At 41.9% G+C, this 20,835-nt stretch overlaps 1 protein-coding gene across 2 annotated transcripts in view; it reads left to right on the top strand.

Annotated features, from left to right (window-relative positions):
* Positions 1 to 304: 304 nt before the first annotated feature.
* Positions 305 to 20,835, top strand: part of LOC107380887 (voltage-dependent calcium channel subunit alpha-2/delta-4) — a 78,058-nt gene continuing 57,527 nt past the window's right edge. For both annotated transcript variants that reach the window (XM_054743106.2, XM_070544138.1), the window contains exons 1-4: positions 305 to 602; positions 13,429 to 13,510; positions 13,760 to 13,876; positions 19,261 to 19,320. In XM_054743106.2, coding sequence (XP_054599081.1) covers positions 502 to 602; positions 13,429 to 13,510; positions 13,760 to 13,876; positions 19,261 to 19,320 — 360 coding nt within the window. In that variant the 5' untranslated portion in view covers positions 305 to 501. The remainder of the gene's footprint in view (positions 603 to 13,428; positions 13,511 to 13,759; positions 13,877 to 19,260; positions 19,321 to 20,835) is intronic.

Below are 20,835 nucleotides of genomic sequence, written 5' to 3'. Positions count from 1 at the left end.
AGCTAAACTTAGCTACAGGGTTTTATCCTCCTCTGATTGGCTGGAAAAGAACTCTTCTCCAGAGATCTCCCTAATCCTCTTTCAATAAACTGTCTTCATCCAGTCCACAGAGCCAATCCTTCCTGCTTGTGTCTTCTATGTGTAACAGGTGGATTATATCTCAAACTGGGCAACAGGTGGAGCAGAGAAGTCCATTTACAACTCCTGTAATCATCAGAGTGGATAATTAGAACCAGCCTTTTGTTTTATGAGAACTGAAGAACCCATAGAGGTCACCAACAGATCGCTTTGAGGCTTTCAGGACTTTATTGGGGATTAAATCAGCATAAATGAACATTTAATACAGAAAGCTGATGGACTATGCCAGCTTTTGTCTGCAACTAACCTGAGCTATCCATGCCATTGCGTCTTTTTTGTCCTCTTGAACTTCTGCTCTAATTTTAAGAATCTGAACTTAAGAACCTAAAGACATCTTTAGCTTTGGCCCGTTGAGATCGCAGGATGAAAGGAGGGGCTTTGGCAATGAGGAACGTTTTGAGGATTCTTGGATATTTCTGTCTGTGGATTATGGCTGAAGCTCAGATGAAGATCCCCCCAGAGACGTGAGTAGCATCCAGGCCCAGCTGCAGAAACAACATCTGAAAGGCTAAAAAGGTTTGGCAGGCAGTGATTGAGAGAGCTGTCCTACGCTTTAAAAGATGAGAGGTCTGTAGTTTTCAACAGGTCAGCTGTGAGAGACCGAATATAAAACCAACCCAGGAAATCACATTTTTACATCATGTCATTGTATAATAGTGCAGATTCATTCCACTTCACAAATACATGTTACGTCGTGTATGTCCATCACACAGTCACAAATATTTAGCCCTAACCCTTTTCAACAGGTCTGATTTGGGACCTCGTCGCAGCGAGACTCAGCCTCCTTACGTTTTGGTTTCAATTCATGTGTAAAATGGAGATTATAAACTACACCAGTTTTTGAATGTTATTTTACTAAACTAAATGAACAGCCTTTTTAGTCAGAAGTTGTGAAAACTGTGATTAGGAGCTGCCATGAAGAGCCGTAATCTGAGAAGGAAAATGACAGAAAGGCTCATTTCTGAGGAGTTGGGTTGATTTTTATGTATAAAGAAGAATGACAACGATAAATGTCCAGCAGCTCAGCTGAGACTCACAGCTGGAGTCTGACACCACAGCATGGACTTTGATGATGATGTGATGGATCAATCCTCCCTCTGAAAAAGAGAAGCTGGGTCATAAAGAGGAAGAGGAGGTGCTGGAAGGCATGGAGGAAGCTGCTCAAAGATGAAAAGAGGAATGGGCAGAGCCGCAAATATCAGTATTCTATCTAACCCTAACCCTATACTAGGGTAACCCCAACCCTATACTACAGTAACCCTAACCCTAGGGTAACCCTAACCCTATACTAGGGTAACCCTAGCCCCATATTAGGGTAACGCCAAACCTATACTACGGTAACCCTAACTAGGGTAACCCTAACCCTATATTAGGGTAACTAGGGTTAGAGTATGTCCTTTAGATATGTCTGTGGTAAGCTTCTTCCGGTGGAGAAGGGCATCACTGCAGAGCCGGAGGTGTTGTTTGGAATTCTAGGATGTCCAGGGAAGATCCCGTCTTTCCCGCCTTTGATTGGCTAGAGAAGCTCCTTGGTGCTGATGTCTCTGTGATCGTAAATTACAGGCCTATCTCTACCCTGCCTTTTACATCAAAACTGCCGGAGAAAGTCGTTTATCTGCAGCTGGTCTCACATTTAGCTGACTCTGATCTGTTCGAGGTTTTTCAATCAGGGTTCAGGTCTGGCCATAGCACAGAGTCAGCTCTACTGAGGGTCCTAAATGACATCTATCTATCAGGGTACTTCTGTGGTGCTTCTGTTGTTAGATTTGACAGCAGCCTTCAACACAGTCGACCACGCGATTCTACTCGATCGCTTGGAACGATGGGTTGGGATCAAAGGGTCTGCTCTGGATTGGTTTAGATCGTATCTCCACAACAGGACATTCTGCGTTAAACTGAGTGATGTTTTTTCATCTTGGGATGGGCTCCGCTGGGGGGTCCCGCAGGGATCGATCCTTGGTCCTCTTTTGTTTGCCATTTATCTGCTACCTCTGGGGTCAGTCTTTCGTAAACATGGCCTATCATTCCATCTCTATGCTGACGATTGCCATATTTACTCTCCATTGTGTCAGGAGAAAGGTCACTCTATCCAGTCCTTTGTGTCCTGTATTAATGAGGTAAAGTCTTGGCTAATGGCCAACTATCTACATCTGTATGAGGGAAAGACAGAGCTCATTGTTTTTCAACCCAACAGCAGGAATGTGGATTGTTATGTTGATCTTGGCCCTCTTTCTCCCTACTCAAAACCAGTTGTTACCAGTTTGGGGGTGAAACTTGATGCATGACTTAAATTTGATGCTCACATCAATTCTGTGATCCGGGTTTCTTTCATCTGAGACGCCTTGCAAAAATCAAGCATATGCTGCCGAGAGCCCACCTGGAGCGGGTACTGCATGCCTTTGTAATTTCTAGGCTTGACTATCCAATCCAATCCAATCCAATTTTATTTATAAAGCACATTCAATAAGGCATTACAACCAAACAAGGCGCTGTACACTAAAAATGTTAATTAAACCGGCAAAAAATTATACAATCATGTCGAACACAGATAAAAGATAAAAAGGAAATGCAACAAAATTCCCAGAACTAACAGCTAGAAATGAATAAAAAAACAGGGAGAATAAAAAATTAGAAAAACATTATGAAAAGAACCAGAATAATACGGAAGTTGATATTGTGAATTCCATTTTTAAACAATGCAGTTGTGACTGAGGTTCATAATTATGTGCTATACGCTAGGTTGAAGTAGTGAGTTTTCAAGCGTGATTTAAAAATGCTAGCTGTTGGTGCTTGACTGACTAGTAGTGGTAATGTGTTCCACAGCTTCGGTGCACAGACAGAGAAAGCCCTTTCTCCACGGCTTTTTAAACGTGCATTCGGAACAGCTAGGAGGAGCTCATCTTCGGACCTGAGAGCACGCGGCGGGTTGTAGTAATGGACTACTGCAACTCTCTCTATGCAGGGTTGTGTCAGTCATCACTGCGTCGCCTACAGGTTGTGCAGAACAGCGCAGCCAGGTTCCTGACTGGGACCAGGAAACGGGACCACATCAGTCCGGTTCTGGCCTCCCTGCACTGGCTTCTGGTTTGCTATTGTTCACAATTCAAAATCCTCGTCTTTGTTTATCATTTCTTCCAGGGTGGTGGTCCCCCATATCTGGCCACACTCCTGAACAGACACTCCCCATCACACGCTCTGCGCTCCTCTGACCAAGGCCTGCTCGCTGTCCCTCGTTCTAGGTGTCGTACTCGCGGGGACCGGACTTTCTCAGTCCTAGCACCGTCACTCTGGAACCAGTTGCCACCCTCAGTTAGGCTGTCCCCATCTCTGCCAGCCTTTAAGAGTCACCTAAAAACACACCTCCTCCGCTTGGCGTTTCCAGAACATGTTTGATTTTGGTCCTCTTTTATGTTGAATTTATTTCACAGTTTTCATTGGTTTACTAAATCCATTGTTTTACACATTTGTCCTGTACCAGAATGTTTCACCTATTTTGTAATTTGTATTTTGTAATTTGAATTGCTTTCATTTTTGATTTATTCAATATATTTACCTTCAACTGAACCATGTTCAGCGCTTTGGGCTTCCTGACAGGGTTGCGGAAGGCGCTTTATAAATAAAGCTTTGATTGATTGATTGATTGATTGATTGATTGATTGATTGCTCTACTACGATTGGCTATTTCATTTAGCAGCAAACTGTCTTCCCTCCCCAACAGAACAACTATTCTGGGGCGTTTTGTAAATAAAATGCCAACTTAGCGATATAATGACCATTTCGTCTTGTTTCATACTTTTTTTCTGTTTATTTTCATTTATAAAGAGCTTAAAGACTCAAAAGGTGAACTTAAATAATTCTTGTTGCATTTATCACACTTTTGGATTGACTTCATATCTGTTGGCTCTCCTGGCTAAGTGCAGACTGTCCTTCTGCCACCAGCAGAAAACAGTTTCTGGGAGTTTAGTAAAAAAAAATGTGAACGTAGCGCCATAATAACCATTCTGTTCTTTTTGGTAAACATTTTATGCTTCATAAAAGACTGAAAAACGTAAAATATGAATTTATAACCTTGTTGCATTTATCAAACTGTTGGACTTACTTGATATTTGTTGGCTCTGAAGCATTAGAGTACATAGGATCAAAATGTGCCTTACCTGGTATGAAATATAATAAAACTGCCCTGTTCTGCCCAGCTGTGTGCATCAGGTCTGTTTCTAGAACAATGAAAACTGGTGAAAAATAGGTCGTAAATCATTTCAGCTTGGAATTAAATTTCTGTTAAATGATTCACATTTAATCGGATGATGAGATGTGCTCTAACCTAACCCTAACCCTTGAACACATAGGATAGCCTAATAATAAAGTAATAATATAATCCCCAAAGATAAGAAGTCAGTCTACAGTGTGATAAAACAAGATGTATTTCAAGTTCACATTTGATGTTTTTCAGGTTCTTTTATGAAAGAAACTGAAACTGGTTTGTTGCTAAACAGGAAAGGATGTTTATTATAGCGATGCGTTCACATTTTTCTTCCAAAAACTCCTCAAGATCTGGCTGAACTTAAAAACCTGCAGCGAGGGAAAACAGCTTCCTCTTGCATTAAAGAGCCAATTGTAGGAGAGCCCTTCTAGCCAATCAGAGGCCAGAAAGGCGGGACCTTCCTTAAAGTTTCAGGCTGACCGCTGATTCAGGCTTCTGTTGTTTTTGTGACAGCGCCCTCTTATGATCACGCTGCATGTGTCCAACATTATAAGAGATTCTTAAAAAATCAGAATTTTATTAAAGCAACCTAAAATGACTTCTTTACTGGTGAAGCGTATCCAGCCTTGTTCCATCTAACTCAGGGAATCCCAAAGTGTGGTGCGCGCACCCCTGAGGGTGCGCGAGCTGCCGCTAGGGGGTGCGCGAGGTGAAAAGTGTAATGGCTGGCAGAGCTCAAAGAAGTCTGTCAAAAGTCACCATTAGCGTAGCCAGAAACTCATTTGTGGGTGGGCCTAAGAAAATGTAAGTGGGCCCAATAAACGTAATTGAAAACAAGTATATTTTGCTTGTGTGTGTGTGTGTGTGCGTGCGTGCGTGCGTGAGTGTGTGTGTGTGTGTGTGTGTCCTCTGCACATGCCCTAGCTCAGGGGTCGGCAATCCGCGGCTCTGGAGACGCATGCGGCTCTTCCATCCATCTGATGCGGCTCTCTGTGCTTGTAAAATAATGAATGGATATTTAAATAAAATGCTTTATATTTTACTGCATTAATTTTACATATGTAAGCTAATTCTAAATGTAAAGATTATCTGCGTAAACCTGAACAGGTCCAACCCGGTCTACTGTGTGACCAGGTTGACGCGTCACGCTTGTGCGTAATCATAGGCACTTTCTGAGCTGAAGACGTTGTGAGATTCTGGGACTCTCCTCAGACGCCACATTGGAGACAGGAACAAGCACAATTCAGCCAAAGTTTCATCATCAGGGAACATTTTCTAAGTGACAAGTCTCTCTGAGAGACCGGGTTTGGAAAACTCGCTTCAGTGGAAGGAACCTTCCCGCATGCGCTCTGGTTCTGCAACATGTTCCAAGCCCCTCTCCACATCTTCAGCTCGCTGTGCACCTTCTGTACGCACTGACAGTGAGCTGCGCTGAGCAGTGTCCAGCTCAGATGTTCAGATGGGAATCTTTTCTTGAGTGATTTAGCTACATCTGCGATTTGCGAAATGAATAAAATGTCAGTTCGTCTGCATGCGTAGGGGTAATTCTTTCTATTCTTTCTCCGTCAAAATAAACGGCCAAATACGGGAACTGTCCGGTCAACACAAGCCCTGCTTTTAACTGTTCTGTTTTCTTGTGAAAATTGTTGCAAAGAGATATAATTAAACTTGATTAACACCAGAGCCAGGCGCACCGCGCCGTTATCTCCGTCGCTGTAAATGAGGGAAAAACAAAATGATCGGATCCTTTTCTGACCTTCCCCACCTACAAAGTTTAATTACAACAATCAAACGTGACAGAGCCTGGATTTGTATTCTGAACAGTCTAAACATGTTTTAAAAAGAAACGTATGACAAAAGTGGCACCTGCTCAGTAAAACCACCAACAGGGTGAAAAATAGCAAAATATTGTAGGCGGAGACGGGCTACAACTTCTGGATCCACTTTATATAAATCGTTTTATTGATTATCGTCTTATGAAAGATAGCGTTGACGTACACGAGCGACCGGTACCGGCTGCTGTCACCTGTTGTGAGCAGCGCTCTGCTGTCTGAGGGTAGTTCCCGCCCACAACGCCGCGGCTGCTGCGGTGTTTTCTTTACTGTGGGAAACGGGTAATAATGGCTCTTTGATGGGAACAGGTTGCCGACCCCTGGTTTAGCGTGATGTCTGATATATACATATATATACACACACATATTATATATATATATATATATATATATATATATATATATATATATATATATATATATATATATATATATATATATATAGCCATGCCCTGATGTGGGACTGGGGGGTGCGCGGCTAAATAATTTTGGGAACCACTGATCTAACTGAAACATCCTTTTGTGTTACACACACACACACACACACACACACACACACACACACACACACACACACACACACACACACACACACACACACACACACACACTTGTGGTGAAGGTCCCAGTGATCCAGGGGTCGGAGAAGTCGGTACGGACAGGCTGTTGGTGGAGATGACTTTGGTGGTATTCAAAGCTCGTAGGTCCACCTGGAATACAGAGCTGCTGGTCTGAGATACCCTCAGGGTGTCCTCAGGCTGGCGATCAGAAGAAGTTTTGTAGTTTTGCATAAAAAAGTTTGACCTTGAAGGATGGTTCCTTATGCTTTACTCAATCAACATGGCCGGGCTGAGCAGCTTGCTAGAACTAAAGAATTGAGGACGTGTCAACTCTTTTTAATAGACACCTCCTCATTCCTCAAACACTTGAGAGGTTATCTCCCTTAATGTGAAGTGAATATTTTAAACACTCATAATAATATACCAATATGAATGAGTGAATATACAGGTGAATAAATCATTATTAAATTCAACCAGTAGACTTATTTGGTGTAACTTAGGTTCTGACAGAAATAAGAATAGACATGTATGTGGATTCATTCATCAATGTAAAGCAGTCAGGACATTATCAAAATCCCTTTATATGAAACATTTGTTGTTTAGTGTAATTGTTCCTAAAGGGGTCATCACCTGAAGTTTTCACGTTTCCACTTGAACGAGTGTACATAATGGTTCCTAATGAATTTTCACTGGATATTTAACATTGGATCGTTTTTTTTTTTACTCTGGGCTTCTTCAACCAGCCCATGTGCACCCCACATGCATGCACACTCCTAAACAAGATCTTGAGTTCTGACTGTCATCACAAAGGCAGGATGTACAGTACCATATATGGACAGCACAGAGAAACGCCACTGTAGCTCACACTGCTCTGCTTCCAGAAATGATGACCAGAAAAGATGTTGTTTCAACTTTCATTCTGGAACTAGTTGTCTTTGAAAATATAGTAACAATGGTTCATATTTAAAAATATCAAACTTTTATCAGACTAAGGTGGTTTCAGCTGTCGTCAAGCATCCAAATATTTGCTGGGTTTTAACACTATTTTTGGTGATAGAAATATTTTTAGCTTGGGATAGCTCAACTAGGAAGACACCTGATGGACACGGGGAGGACCCGGGTTTTAATCCAGGGTGTGATATCAGATTGTTGTTTGGAGTTTTTATTTTTATAGTAATGATATTTTTTGCAGTAATAACACGCCCACATTTTTATTTTTAAACGTCCAAATGAGATGCGCTGAAACACATTGAATTCACGGCCAGAAAAGATGTTGGTTAAACTTTAATTTGGAACTATTTTTCAACCATGACGGGAAGCGTCAGTTGGAATAGTAGTACGTCTAAGGAAGGTCCCGTCTTTCTCTCGTCTGATTATTATAGCACTAAGTTCACAGTTACTTTACAAAACTCCCCAAAACAGCTTTCTGTTGGTGGCTGTGGCAGGAGAACAGTCTGTATTTAGCAAGGGAAGACACCGTTTTGCTGCTAAATCAAATAGTCAATGGTAGTAGAGCCCTTCTAGCCAATCAGAGGTGAGAAAGAGGGGTCTTCCTTGCCTTGGACATCTTACGATTCCAAGTGACACGTCCGGCACAGCCGAAATATCGCGTGTGCTCTCCCAAGAAAACATGTCCTTTACAAAAAAGGGTCAGAAAAGCACTTTTTAATTTATTTTTCCAATACAAAATTTTTTATGGGCCAATCCACAATAAAATGATGTAGATATCCATGGTAGTAACGGGTTATGACACCTTTAAGCTGTAAAGAATCATTTTATGAGACAAATATAAAATATTTATTAAACGGGGTTAGATTAAAATCTTGTGTAAGCATATCCATTATTGACACCTGGTGTCAGGCTGGCCCAACCTGTGTCATGGTAGATAGACAGTAAATCTTTTGGCACATATGATAAAATACACAGCCTTGGCCACACTACATATCCCCCCCCCCCCCCCCCCCCCCCAAGGAATTGGGGTCATAGCCAGAAGACCACAAGGTTTTGGACAAACGTAGAGGCCCTGAGGACATAGGCGATGCGGACATATTTTGTTCCAAGGCACCAAAACCAGCCAGAGTGAGGAAAACTAAACCCTCACAGAGCAGAGCAGTCAATATATATCCCAATCAGCTATTTGTAATCCAAACTTAATTAAATGGAGTAAATTAAGTGGAGTTTAATAATATAAGTAGCTGATAACCAACAAAAACAATTGAAAACTAACAGAAAACTATAAAAGGCGTGTGATAAACCAACCAACGGTAGTAATCTAATAACATGGAAAGGTGCATGGTCAACTAAAGCACACTAAATGATAATAGGAACACTGAAAATTTTAAATTCAAAAATAGTATTAATGAAAAGAAATACACCTGATTACAAAAAGTCAAAAATGTTAGAAAGTATCTAAAAATTTTTAAATAAAAAGAAAATTTTCATTTGACAGAGATGACAGTAATAACCCTCAACATTTTATCAAAAATATTCCCATTGGACAATTTTTTAGAGTACAGAGAAATTGCAGTAATCAGTTTGAATTTGAATCTAGAGCCACTGAAAAGTATGAACGATTCAAACTGGGGATATAGTAATGCCATCATCTGGAGGGCATATTCTAAAGCACAAGGAGTGGATAGAGAGTAGTAAAAAGGAAGAAGAAAAAAACTTGAACCGATGGATCACTTTTGCTACAGAATACTCACCTGCAGCAAGAAAAATAAAAGACATTCTGTTAAAGCACTGGCAGGTTCTTAAATGCAACCCAAGCTCAACGTTGATTAGTTCTATCCCCCATCCATACCTTCGAGTTGTGCGTGGACGTTGTGTGACAAATTAGTTCACTCAGAAATCAGAAAACCACATGGCCAAAAACTGATCGGTTTCTATCCATGTGGCCCTTGTGCCCCGTTTCCAATGCTTCAGACACCAAATTTATTACACATCCACACACGGGCAAAAACTATTACATCAAGTGATTCATTAACTGCAGTAGCACATGATCTATCTGCTAAAATGCCCTTGTGGTTTGGCCTATTTGGGGCAAACAAAACAAGCTCTAAAATCCAGAGTTGCTGAACGTAAATCAGCAATACTCAAGAGCAACGTTGATTATGCTTTGGTGCGCCATTACAAATCAGCAAACCATGACTCGGCTGTATCTTTGAGGTTTTGGGGAATAGAACGTGTTTCTACCTTCTAGAGGTGGTAATATTATTAACCTTCTGTGTAGAGAAGCATTTTGGATCTACACTCTAAATACCACAGAACCGTCTGGATTAAACACTGGTTTAGGTTTATCTTGCTTTCTTTAACTTGATGTGGAAGTTTATGACATGAAGAGATGCTATATATATTTATTAATTATGATTTTTATTATCTACAATGAATATCCAGCTTTGTGTGGGTGGGATGGTCGATTTTTATGATTGTCATTATTATTATTGCACTGCTTGTATTCACATTTAACAATTTGTGATTGGTTTGGCTAGAACTCCTCTATATATTTAACCAATGAATTTAAAGGAGTGGAGCTGTTTATTAATTATTTAGCCAACACCTGTGTATATAAAGACCTCAGAAAACAGTGAAGCTGTACCTCTGATTGAGACTATTATGTTGAAATATTTATATGTATTTGTTTGCACCTATAATACATTTGCAGAGCCAGATTGCTCCAGCCACCCTCCTTGTTTCTACTGTTTAATGTCCTGCTGTAGAGCACCTGTGTTCCATGACTGGATGATACGCATCGCGCTCGCTGAATATTTATTTTCTTTCATTTGTCAGAGTGTGAACGATATAATCTAACGAAAGGTGCAGTTCAGACCAGTAATTTCCACTCAGCTAAGCTAAGCTAACTCCTAGCTTAGTGGTGATCATGTGGTGATAAATGCATCGATTCACTTTAAACTAAACTCAAGGAAACATACATTTTGCTGTCAGTTAACTCGACAATTAAATTTAGTTTTGAAAGTTTGGTAGAAAAGATACTTGGGTGGAAATTAGCACCTGCCACCGGCCAATTGTGGGTAAATTCATGAAGTGGCGGGTTGATTGGCGCAACGCTCACGCCACAACATGAAGATAAAGCAGCATTGTTTATACAGCTGACCTGACGGGGGAAGCAACACGCCTGTGTTGCCGTTAGTCTGCCATTCTCATTAAAAGAACTGGACTGCAACATTAGCAACGTAGTTTTACATTCCTGCTGTTCAGCGGGTGGCAGAAAACAAAAACTAACTCAAGAGGAGTCAAAGGATAAACCGAACGTTAACTGTAGTTTTAATGAGAAATGGAAGAGAACTGACAATGACGAGTTACACGAGCGACACAGTCTGAAGAGGAAGCAGATAGAGGAGGAAGAGCAGAGGCCCCAGCACAGAACCTTGTGGGACACCATGGGTAAGAGAGGTGGTGGAGGACCTAAACTTGGAGACGGCCACAGAAAAGGAGCGCTCAGAGAGATAAGAGGAGAACCACTCCAGAGCAGTTCCTGATAGGCCTACCCAGTCTCCCAGCCTCTCCAGTAGCAGGTGATGGCCAACAGAGTCAAAAGCTGCAGTCAGGTCCAGCAGGACCAGAACAGAACAGTCCCCTGCATCACTGTGAGTCAGAAGGTCATTAGAGACCCTAAGAAGAGCTGTTTCAGTAGAATGAGCTCTACGAAAACCTGACTGGAAGCTATCATAGATGTTATGTTCATCAAGAGCAGCTGTGAGTTATTTAGCTACAACCTTTTCCAAGATCTTGGAGATGAACGGAAGTTTAGAGATGGGTCTGAAGCTGCTATGGAGAGAGGGGTCAAGACTCGTTTTTTTAAGAAGCGGGTGGATTACAGCGTTCTTAAAGTAAGCAAGGACTTGACCAGAGACCAGAGAAGCATTCATTATAGAGAGCACACTGGGACCGATGGACTGAAAAGCACTTTTAAACAAAGATGAGGGTAAGATGTCGAGGGGGCATGCAGAGGTCTTCATAGAGTTAACTAGTTTGGTTAACTCAGGCAAAGAAACAGGAGCAAAGCTATCTAGGATGATGGGCCTGGTTGGAGTCGGGAGAGGCAGCGATAAGGCTGAAGGAGAGATGCTAGATCTAACCTTTTTGACTTTGTCCACAAAGAAGTACAGAAAGTTCTCACAGTCTGCAACAGAGTGGATGGAGGCTGTAGGAGAGGCAGGAGAGACGATGCTGCAGATGGTGGTAAACAGCACATTGGGGTTCCCTTTGCTCTGGGACACCAGGTTGGAGAAATAGGAAACCCTTGCGTCTCTGACTGCAGAGTTAAAGGATGACAGAAGATCCTTTAGGTGCAGCAGATGGACGTGGAGATGGGTTTTCTTCCACAAACGCTCAATTTTTCTGCATTGGCGCTTCAGGCTGCGAAGGCTGTCATTAAACCAGGAAGTAGGGTTCACTGCAGGAACTGATCTGGTTCTGACAGGACAGATGTTGTCCAGAAAAGAATTAAAGAATTTAAGAATTAAAGAATTAAGAAAATAATTAACTCAGTCCTACCTTTTTCCAGTTTAAGGTTGTAATAATCCATGGTATAGTAAAAATAATCCACTTTTTTACAAGCAGAAGAGAGTTCATAAGTCTCTGACGCCACATTACATCATTTTCTGGTTCTTCATAATAACGAAACTCCATGAGGTGTACTCAGCTGCTCTACAACAGCACAGGATGGTGAACTGTGAGGAATTTACGGTTCTGTCCAGACCTGAGCTGAGACTCTACCCTGCCGGCCTTCTGTGCACGTCTTCGCAGGCATTATTCCCCGGCACCCAAAGGCTCTCCTATTCTTTGTATTGGAGGGGGGGGGGGGGGGGGGGGGGTAAGCGCACATGTGCCAGTTAGCATAGGTCTATGCTAGAGATAGCTGCACCCAAAAGTAACAGGAAATACGTCAGAAGATGATTCAGTAGTGTTAAAAGTGTAAATAACATTTTTAAACTACACTTAAATGCAGATTATACACAGCACGTGTAGTTTGTATGATGTAGAGATTGTTTAGTTTTATTTGAATGTTGTTTTTTTATATTTTGTGATTCCTATCTTCTTCTTCTTCCTCTGAGACTGGTGTGGCGGTGCCCTAGCGCCCCCTATGGACGAGTTGCCACTGGATGCTGCCAAATGTATTGGATGATAAGATGATCTACTAAGACCCACAGAGATGGAATTACTCTTGTTCTAACTTCCATTTAAATGTAATTAAATCTGAAAATAAACTAAAGACTAAATAAAATGTGGATATGAAAAACATGGACATTTTGGACTACAGTTTTTATTTAGGTGTACATGGCATGCCTGTATATTTATTTGAGTATTAATGTCTAATTTATCTGTAAATCTAAAAATTGACTATCCATAAAACTTCACACTTGGAAAAGGGAAATGAATGATTGTTCTGGAATCGTGGTCATTTTCCAGCTGTTCATTGGAATACCTGAAATGGACTAAGAAGGGAAGTCTTCATACATAGCCCAAGCAGGAATCGGGTTTTCTCATTAGGGTCACAGGAGCTGGTGTCCACTTCCAACAGTCATTGGATGAGAGGTGTTTTTTTTTTTGTACCACAAAGATCAAAATAAATACTAACTATGTTTGCTCTGCCCATTCACCGTCTTCTGATAGTTCAGTCTGTAGTCACTGGGTAATGTGTTGTGAGTTCATATTTTCTTGTTGTGTTTTTAAGGGTGCAGCAGTGGGCTTCACAGTTTTCCATTCAGCTTCGAGACTTAACAACAAAATATTCTGGCTCTTTGCTGCTGCAGAAGGTAAATACTGTTTCACGTGTTTCATGATTCCTACAAACAAGTCAGCACTTACATTAATAATCTTTCAGTTCTCTATGCCATGAAACAAACAAAATGTCTAAAAAAATGAATGAAATAAAATGAAAAGCTCCACTGTTCTGCACGCATGAATCCACCGTGTTACCGTAGCAGTTTAATGGTGATTCCATTTCTGTCACAGTGACACGCTCGTACTAGCAGGGCTAAATATGCTCTCATTCGTTTTTTCAGAAGCTGAAGGATGTGGAGTCCATCATTAGGATTGTGGAATTAAGAGGACAGGAATTGGTCAAGGACTACTCCGATGAAATTGAACGAATGTTGGGAAGTAAAATGAAGTCTGTAAAGGTGAGTTGAAGAGAACAAAACAAATAAACTTCTGTAGAGGGAGGACAGGAGGTGTTCCTAGATGATATCCACAGCTAAAGTCATCGGAGATGAGAAGGAAAGTGCTCTACATGTCATGTGGAAAGAAAGTAGGTAGGGTAACTTCGTGGTTTAAATCATAAGAACAGGAGTGGGTACAGAGAAATGGCTAAATAGCTAAAATGAAGTGGGACTAGATGAGGAATGAAGAGAGAGGGAGATGCAACACAATGAGAAGGCAAGCTAGCAACAATGAGCATATAGGCTGATGAGGCAGAGAGCTAAAAATGGGGAGGATAGGGTTGGGGGATTAAGGGTATAGAGAAAGAAAAGTACTGACGGGTTCCAGGTGTGTGATGGTAAGATGTAGAGGCCTGCACTGAAGCCCTAGGCCCTCAGGTCGGCCCGGCCCGACGGCCCTCGGGCCGGGCTTCAGGCCATCGACTGTGTAATTACCACGGACACGGGCCGGGTGCCTTTATTTTTAATCGAATTCATAAAAAAAAAATGAAACACTTAAACCAGGGGTCGGCAACCTGTTCCCATCAAAGAGCCATTATTACCCGTTTCCCACAGTAAAGAAAACACTGGCAGCCTCAGCAGCCGCGGCGTTGTGGGCGGGGCCTACCCTCAGACAGCAGAGAGCTGCTCACAACAGGTGACAGCAGCCAGTACCGGTCGCTCGTGTACGTACAAATCCACGCTCCGTCACGTTTGATTGTTGTAATTAAACTTTGTAGGTGGGGAAGGTCAGAAAAGGATCCGATCAATTTGTTTTTCCCTCGTTTACAGTGACGGAGATAACGGCGCGGTGCGCCTGGCTTTGGTGTTAATCAAGTTTAATTTGATCTATTTTCACAAGAAAACAAAACCGTTAAAAGCAGGGCTTGTGTTGACCGGACAGTTCCCGTATTTGACCGTTTATTTTGATGGAGAAAGAATAGAATTACCCCGACGCATGCAAACGAACTGACATTTTATTCTACGCACATCGCAGATGTAGCTAAATCACTCAAGAAAAGATTCCTATCTGAACATCTGAGCTGGACACTGCTCAGCGCAGCTCGCTTTCAGCGTGTACTACATAAGGTGCACAGCGAGCTGAAGATGTGGAGAGGGGCTTGGAGCACGCCACAGAACCAGAGCGCATGCGGAAAGATTCCTCCAACTGAATTCAGTCGGAGGAATCTTCCCGCTGATCTGAATCTGATGCAGCTCTCTGTGCTTGTAAAATAATGAATGGATATTTAAATAAAATGCTTTATATTTTACTGAATTAATTTTATATCTGTATGTCAATTCTAAATGTAAAGATTGTCTGCTTAAACCTGAACAGGCCCAACCCGGTCTTACTGTGAGACCGGGTTGATGCGTCACGCTTGTGCGTAATCGTAGGTGCTTTCTGAGCTGAAGAGGATGTGAGATTCTGGGCTTCTCCTCAGACGGCTCCTGGAAGTGTCGCCACAATGGAGACAGGAACAAGCGCTATTCAGCCAAAGTTTCACAATCAGGGAACATTTTCTAAGTGACAAGTCTCTCTGATAGACAGGGTTTGGAAAACACTCGCTTCAGTGGGAGGAACCTTCCCGCATGCGCTCTGGTTCTGCAACGCGCTCCAAGCCATTCTCCACATCTTCAGCTCGCTGTGCACAAATGCGCTGACAGTGAGCTGCGCTGAGCAGTGTCCAGCTCAGATGGTCAGATGGGAATCTTTTCTTGGTGATTTAGCTACATCTGCGATGTGCGTAGAATAAAATGTAAGTTCGTCTGCATGCGTCGGGGTAATTCTTTCTATTCTTTCTCCGTCAAAATAAACGGTCAAATACGGGAACTATCCGGTCAACACAACACAAGCCCTGCTTTTGACTGTTCTGGTTTCTTGTGAAAATTGTTGGAAAGAGATAAAATTTAACTTGATTACCACCAGAGCCAGTGCACCATCATCTCCGTGACGGTAAATGAGGGAAAAACAAATTGATCGGAACCTGCACGTCTTTTAACACATTGTTCAGGATTGATGCACGTTGTTTTCATTTAGTTGGTTAAAAAAAAGTCGGGCTCGGTTCGGGCCAGAGAATCCTGAAAACCTTTTCGGACCGGGTCGGGCTGGCGCTCCACCCCCTCGGGCGGGACACGGGCTCAGATTTTAGGCCCGTGCAGGGCTCTAGTAAGATGGAAAGAGACATTTCAACAGTTGATGGATGAGAACAACAAACAGAGGAGCATACCTTCCCTGTACTTCTCCTCAAAGCACATCCATCTTGCTTTTTGTTGCCATAAAAACATTCAACTGCTCACAAATCTCCACCCTGCCCAAAATCTAGTTTCTACCACATTTTCATAATTTCATGATAAGTTTTACTCCTCTGCAGTTGCCACAACGCTGTATATCTCACCTCTCCTTATAAACCAGCACCATCCCACTGTTGTCTGCAAGTAGAGGGAAATCTACAGAGATGGAGATATGTACCAGAAAATAGAGGAATGAAGACCTGTTGCAGTATGACAGAATACATTTGTGGGAATGAGAGGAACCCAAGTGGAACAGACAGGGATGGAGCAGACGTAAAGAAGGTAGTCCAGAGTAACGGAGAGAGGAAATGAGATGAAAAGGTGTGTTCAAGCAGGCTGGAACCGATGGAGAAAAGTTTCAGGTGTAATGTGTGATAAAGAAGCAGACATGCTGTATGAGACTGTGACACTCAGAAGACAACAGGAGGCAGAACTGAAGGTAGCTGAGATGAAAATGCTGAGATTCTCTTTGGGAATGATGGATGGGATCAGTAAGTAAGGTTTATTTATGTAGCACTTATCACAGGAAGAAAAATCACAAGGGGCTTCGTGTAGATCAACAAAACAAATCATATGGTCGTAAAAAACAACTAAATATCATAAAATAAAGATAAAAGATAATTAAAATCACAAAACACTAAAGATTTAGAAGTTTAAAATGAAAGGGTGAAGTCATAAAATTAAAAAACTGTCATGACTCTCAGGCTGCCTCCTCTGCCTCCTCAATGAAGCACTCAGCCACTTAATTATCATCACCTGCGCCCTGTCATCAGCTCATGCCACACACCTGCCTCCTCTGCGATTTAACACCCAGCCTGCTCTCCAACCAGTACCAGATTATTGAATGCCACAGCTAGTAAATTCTCCAGCCTTCCTTCCATCATCCATCTCACGTACCTCGACCTGGTTCTGTCTCCCAGATTCTCGCCTCGCTTCGCCCCTGCCTCGTTCCCTACCACGCTATTGGATTTCCCGGATTATCGACATTGGATCTGTCCCCCGACTTCGAGCTCTCCCCTGCTTCCTCGGATCTCTCACCGTCATCTCTGGTTCTGACCCACGCTTCCACCTGACCACGTCTCATCCTTCTCCCTGGTTCTGACCATGCTTCCGCCTCACTTCAACCCAGCCGTCTCTCTCTGCAGTGTTGGTGAAAAACTCCTGAATTGTTTTAATAAACATTTTAAATGTCTTACTGTGTTCAGTGTCCTCATGGGTCCTACCTCCAGGTCATTACAAAAATGATCATAAACCCAACTACAAAATATCATAAAACAACATAAAGATGATTGAAGATGCATTATGTAGAGTAAAAATTACATCCTGTGGTCAAATGTGGTTACTTTAACCACTTTAAACAACTCTGGAGCTTTTTGCCAGCCCTCGTCGAATTACGTCGGTGCTGCAGTGCAGGACACGCAGCACCCCCACACTCACTGATGGTTAACGGTAGTCACTTGGGTTGAGTTTGATACTTGTTTCAGACGTGCCTATAACTATAATGTATGAATTGATACTACTTAATTGGAAAACAAGAGCTCTGTTAACTACATGTAAGCTTTGCCTTTTTTGGACATTTTGTCTTCTAGCATCTTAAGAAAAACTGTATTTTTTTGGACCTTTTACTTTTCGGTTTCTAGTGCTGTGAAGCTTAGAGGATTTTTACTGCTATTTTTTCACTTTTTTCACTTTTTGAGCGTTTGTTATGATGCGTAACCATGGCAGCAAGCTGGTTTGCAATCACAAGCAGCTGATTAACATTGGAAAGGCTGAAATAATGCCTCAACTGAAGCTACAAATTCCAAATTAGCTAAAACGCAAGAAGCATGGATGCAGAGCAGGAGCAAAACGGAGACAGAGAAAGAGGAAATTCAAACCATCTCTTCCATCGATCATAATGGGCAATGTGAGATCACTGGCCAACAAGATGGATGAACTCCAAGCCCTTTCAAGGACTCAGCCAGAGTATTGGTAGTGCAGTGTTATGTGTTTCACTGAGACGTGGCTGCAGGACCATATCCCCGATTCCAGCATCTCTCTGCCAGGATTCCTGACTGTACAAGCAGACAGAGATCTGAAGAGGAGTGGCAGTTGTTGTCAACAACAGATGGTGCCATCCATGTCATATTTCAGTGAAATGTCGTCTCTTCAGCCCAGATGTTGAACTCTTACCAGTAAGTTGTCGCCCATATTATTTGCCAAGAGAGTTCACCAGTGTTTTCTTGGCAACCGCTTATATTCTACCTTCAGCCATTGCTGAAAATGCATGTGATGCCATCAGTTCCGTTGTCACTAAGCTACAAACCCAGCAACCCAATGTATTTTTGGCTATATCTGGTGATTTTAATCATGCCTCGCTCTCTGCTAAACTTCCAACATTTCAACAGTTTGTCAGCTGCTCCACCAGAGAAAACAAGACATTGGATTTGTGTTATGCAAATGTAAAGAATGCATACATGTCCAAAACAAGACCTCCTCTGGGACAATCAGATCACAATCTTGTATTTCTCTGCTCAGAATACAAACTCACTTGTTCAGAGGCAACCTGTGACAAGAAGAACTGTGAGAAAATGGCCACAGGATGCTGAAGAAGCCCTGCAGGGTTGTTTTGAGACCACAGATATGATGACTCTCTGCCAAGGATATGAAGAAGACATCAATGCCATGACTGGATGTGTCACTCACTATATATACTTCTGTGTGGACAACATCATACCCACCAGAACAGTGAGATGCTTCGCTAATAACAAACCCTGGATCACCAGTGAACTGAAGAATCTGCTAAATGAAAAAAAGCCTTCAAGGAGGGAGACAGGGAATTATTGAGGAGTATACAGAAGCAACTGAAGATCAAGATCAGAGACAGCAAGGAGGCATACAGAAAGAAGCTGTAGAACAAACTACAGAAAAACAATATCAGGGATGTCTGGTCAAACAGTGATAATTTGTTGTTGCTTTATTCTCTTCATTTATATCTAAATATTTTGAACAATGTAATATTATTACAGAAACACCACCATTTATTAATTACCCTGTTCCATATTTTTCTGATTTCTCCCTTGTTCTCTTTTCAGAGGTTAGCTGAGTCTGCAGAAGATGCTGACCTTTACCATGAGTACAATGCTTCACTTCAGGTCAGTGCCCTTTCTATGCCCACCTGTGTTAATACTTTGTGTGTGGAATAAAATTAACAGCATGCCTTTCAGAATATACCTTCTTACTCTCTTTTCAAACATTCTATGCATATTTGATGGTAAGGTATTTTATTAGCTTTGTACAATGTAAATTTTCCAATCAATAAAATCATAGAATTTCAATACTTTATATTTGCTGAAGAACGGGTTAGAGGGATATTTACTATTAAATGTCTTCTAGAAGAGTTTTTTTAAAAATTGAAATCTGTTCTTTGAGCCCATATATAGCATATAAAACATTGTTGGGGCTCATAATGGCTCAGCAGCCCTGAACGACCAATGTCCTGACGTGGGGGGTGGGGACTGCAGCGTTGCAGTGTGGACAAGCAATGGATCCATCTAACATTCATTCATGGTCTGGACAAGAGCGTTAGAAGCTCAGGCTAGCAGTAGTAGTATGTTATCTGGATCAGCGGTTAGTATTACTATTACCAACATTAATATATTGAAGTGGGTTGGGACATGCAGATGTAAGTAAGTAAGTAAGTAAGTAAGTAAGTAAGTAAAAGTTTATTTTTAGAGCGCCTTTCACAGATTTAAATCACAAAGCCTTGTACAACATGATAAAGATCAGGGCAAATACCTCTAACCAATAAAAACATCAGAAAAACAATAGCAGTGATAAAATAGAAAATAAAGTTATGAGTATTAACAAAGTGAAGGTGTGAACCCGAACAAAGCCATCTTTTTGAACATTTAGAGAGGGAATGCCTGGATGAAAAGGTGAGTTTTTAGATGATTTTTAAAGACCTCTACAGTGTTAGAGAGACGGAGATTTGAAGGTAGACTGTTCCAAAGTCTGGGTGCAATAGTCTGAAAGGCCCTCTCCCCTTTGGTTTTCAGTCTGGTTCGCGGAACAGCCAGGAGGTTTTCAGATGTGGATCTAAGTTTCCGTGAGGTGGTGTGTGGGGATAAAAGCTCAGATAGGTAGCTTGGAGCCTGGTTGTTAAGAGTTCTATAGGTCAGGACTAAAACTTTAAACTGTATTCTATATTCTACCGGGAGCCAGTGGAGGGACTGTAAAACTGGAGTGATGTGAGCTCATCTGCTGTATTTGGTTAGGAGTCTGGCTGCTGCATTTTGGATGGCTTGAAGGCGTGAGAGGGAGGTTTTGCTGAGACCAGTAAAAAGAGCGTTACAGTAGTCTAAGCGTGATGACACAAAGGCATGGATGATTTTTTCCAGATCTGCAGTAGAAACCAGTTTACGGACTTTTGAAATGTTTCTCAGTTGAAAGAAACAAGAGCGGGAGATGGTTTTGACTTGTGAGTCTAAACTTAAAGCTGGATCAAAAATAACTCCCAGGTTTCTAATGTTGGCCTTGGCTGATGGGCAAAAAGAGGCAATTTCTTGCTCGATTTTTGGCTGAAGTTCCGGGGGTGCAGCGATCAGGGTCTCTGTCTTGTAAGCATTGAGGACAAGAAAGTTGCTGGACAGACAGTTACTGATCTGGGT

Source organism: Nothobranchius furzeri, chromosome 14 (assembly GCF_043380555.1).
Source record: "Nothobranchius furzeri strain GRZ-AD chromosome 14, NfurGRZ-RIMD1, whole genome shotgun sequence".
NCBI lineage: Eukaryota > Metazoa > Chordata > Actinopteri > Cyprinodontiformes > Nothobranchiidae > Nothobranchius > Nothobranchius furzeri.
Note: the sequence above shows the minus strand (reverse complement) of the source record. Positions and strands in the feature narration are given on the sequence as shown.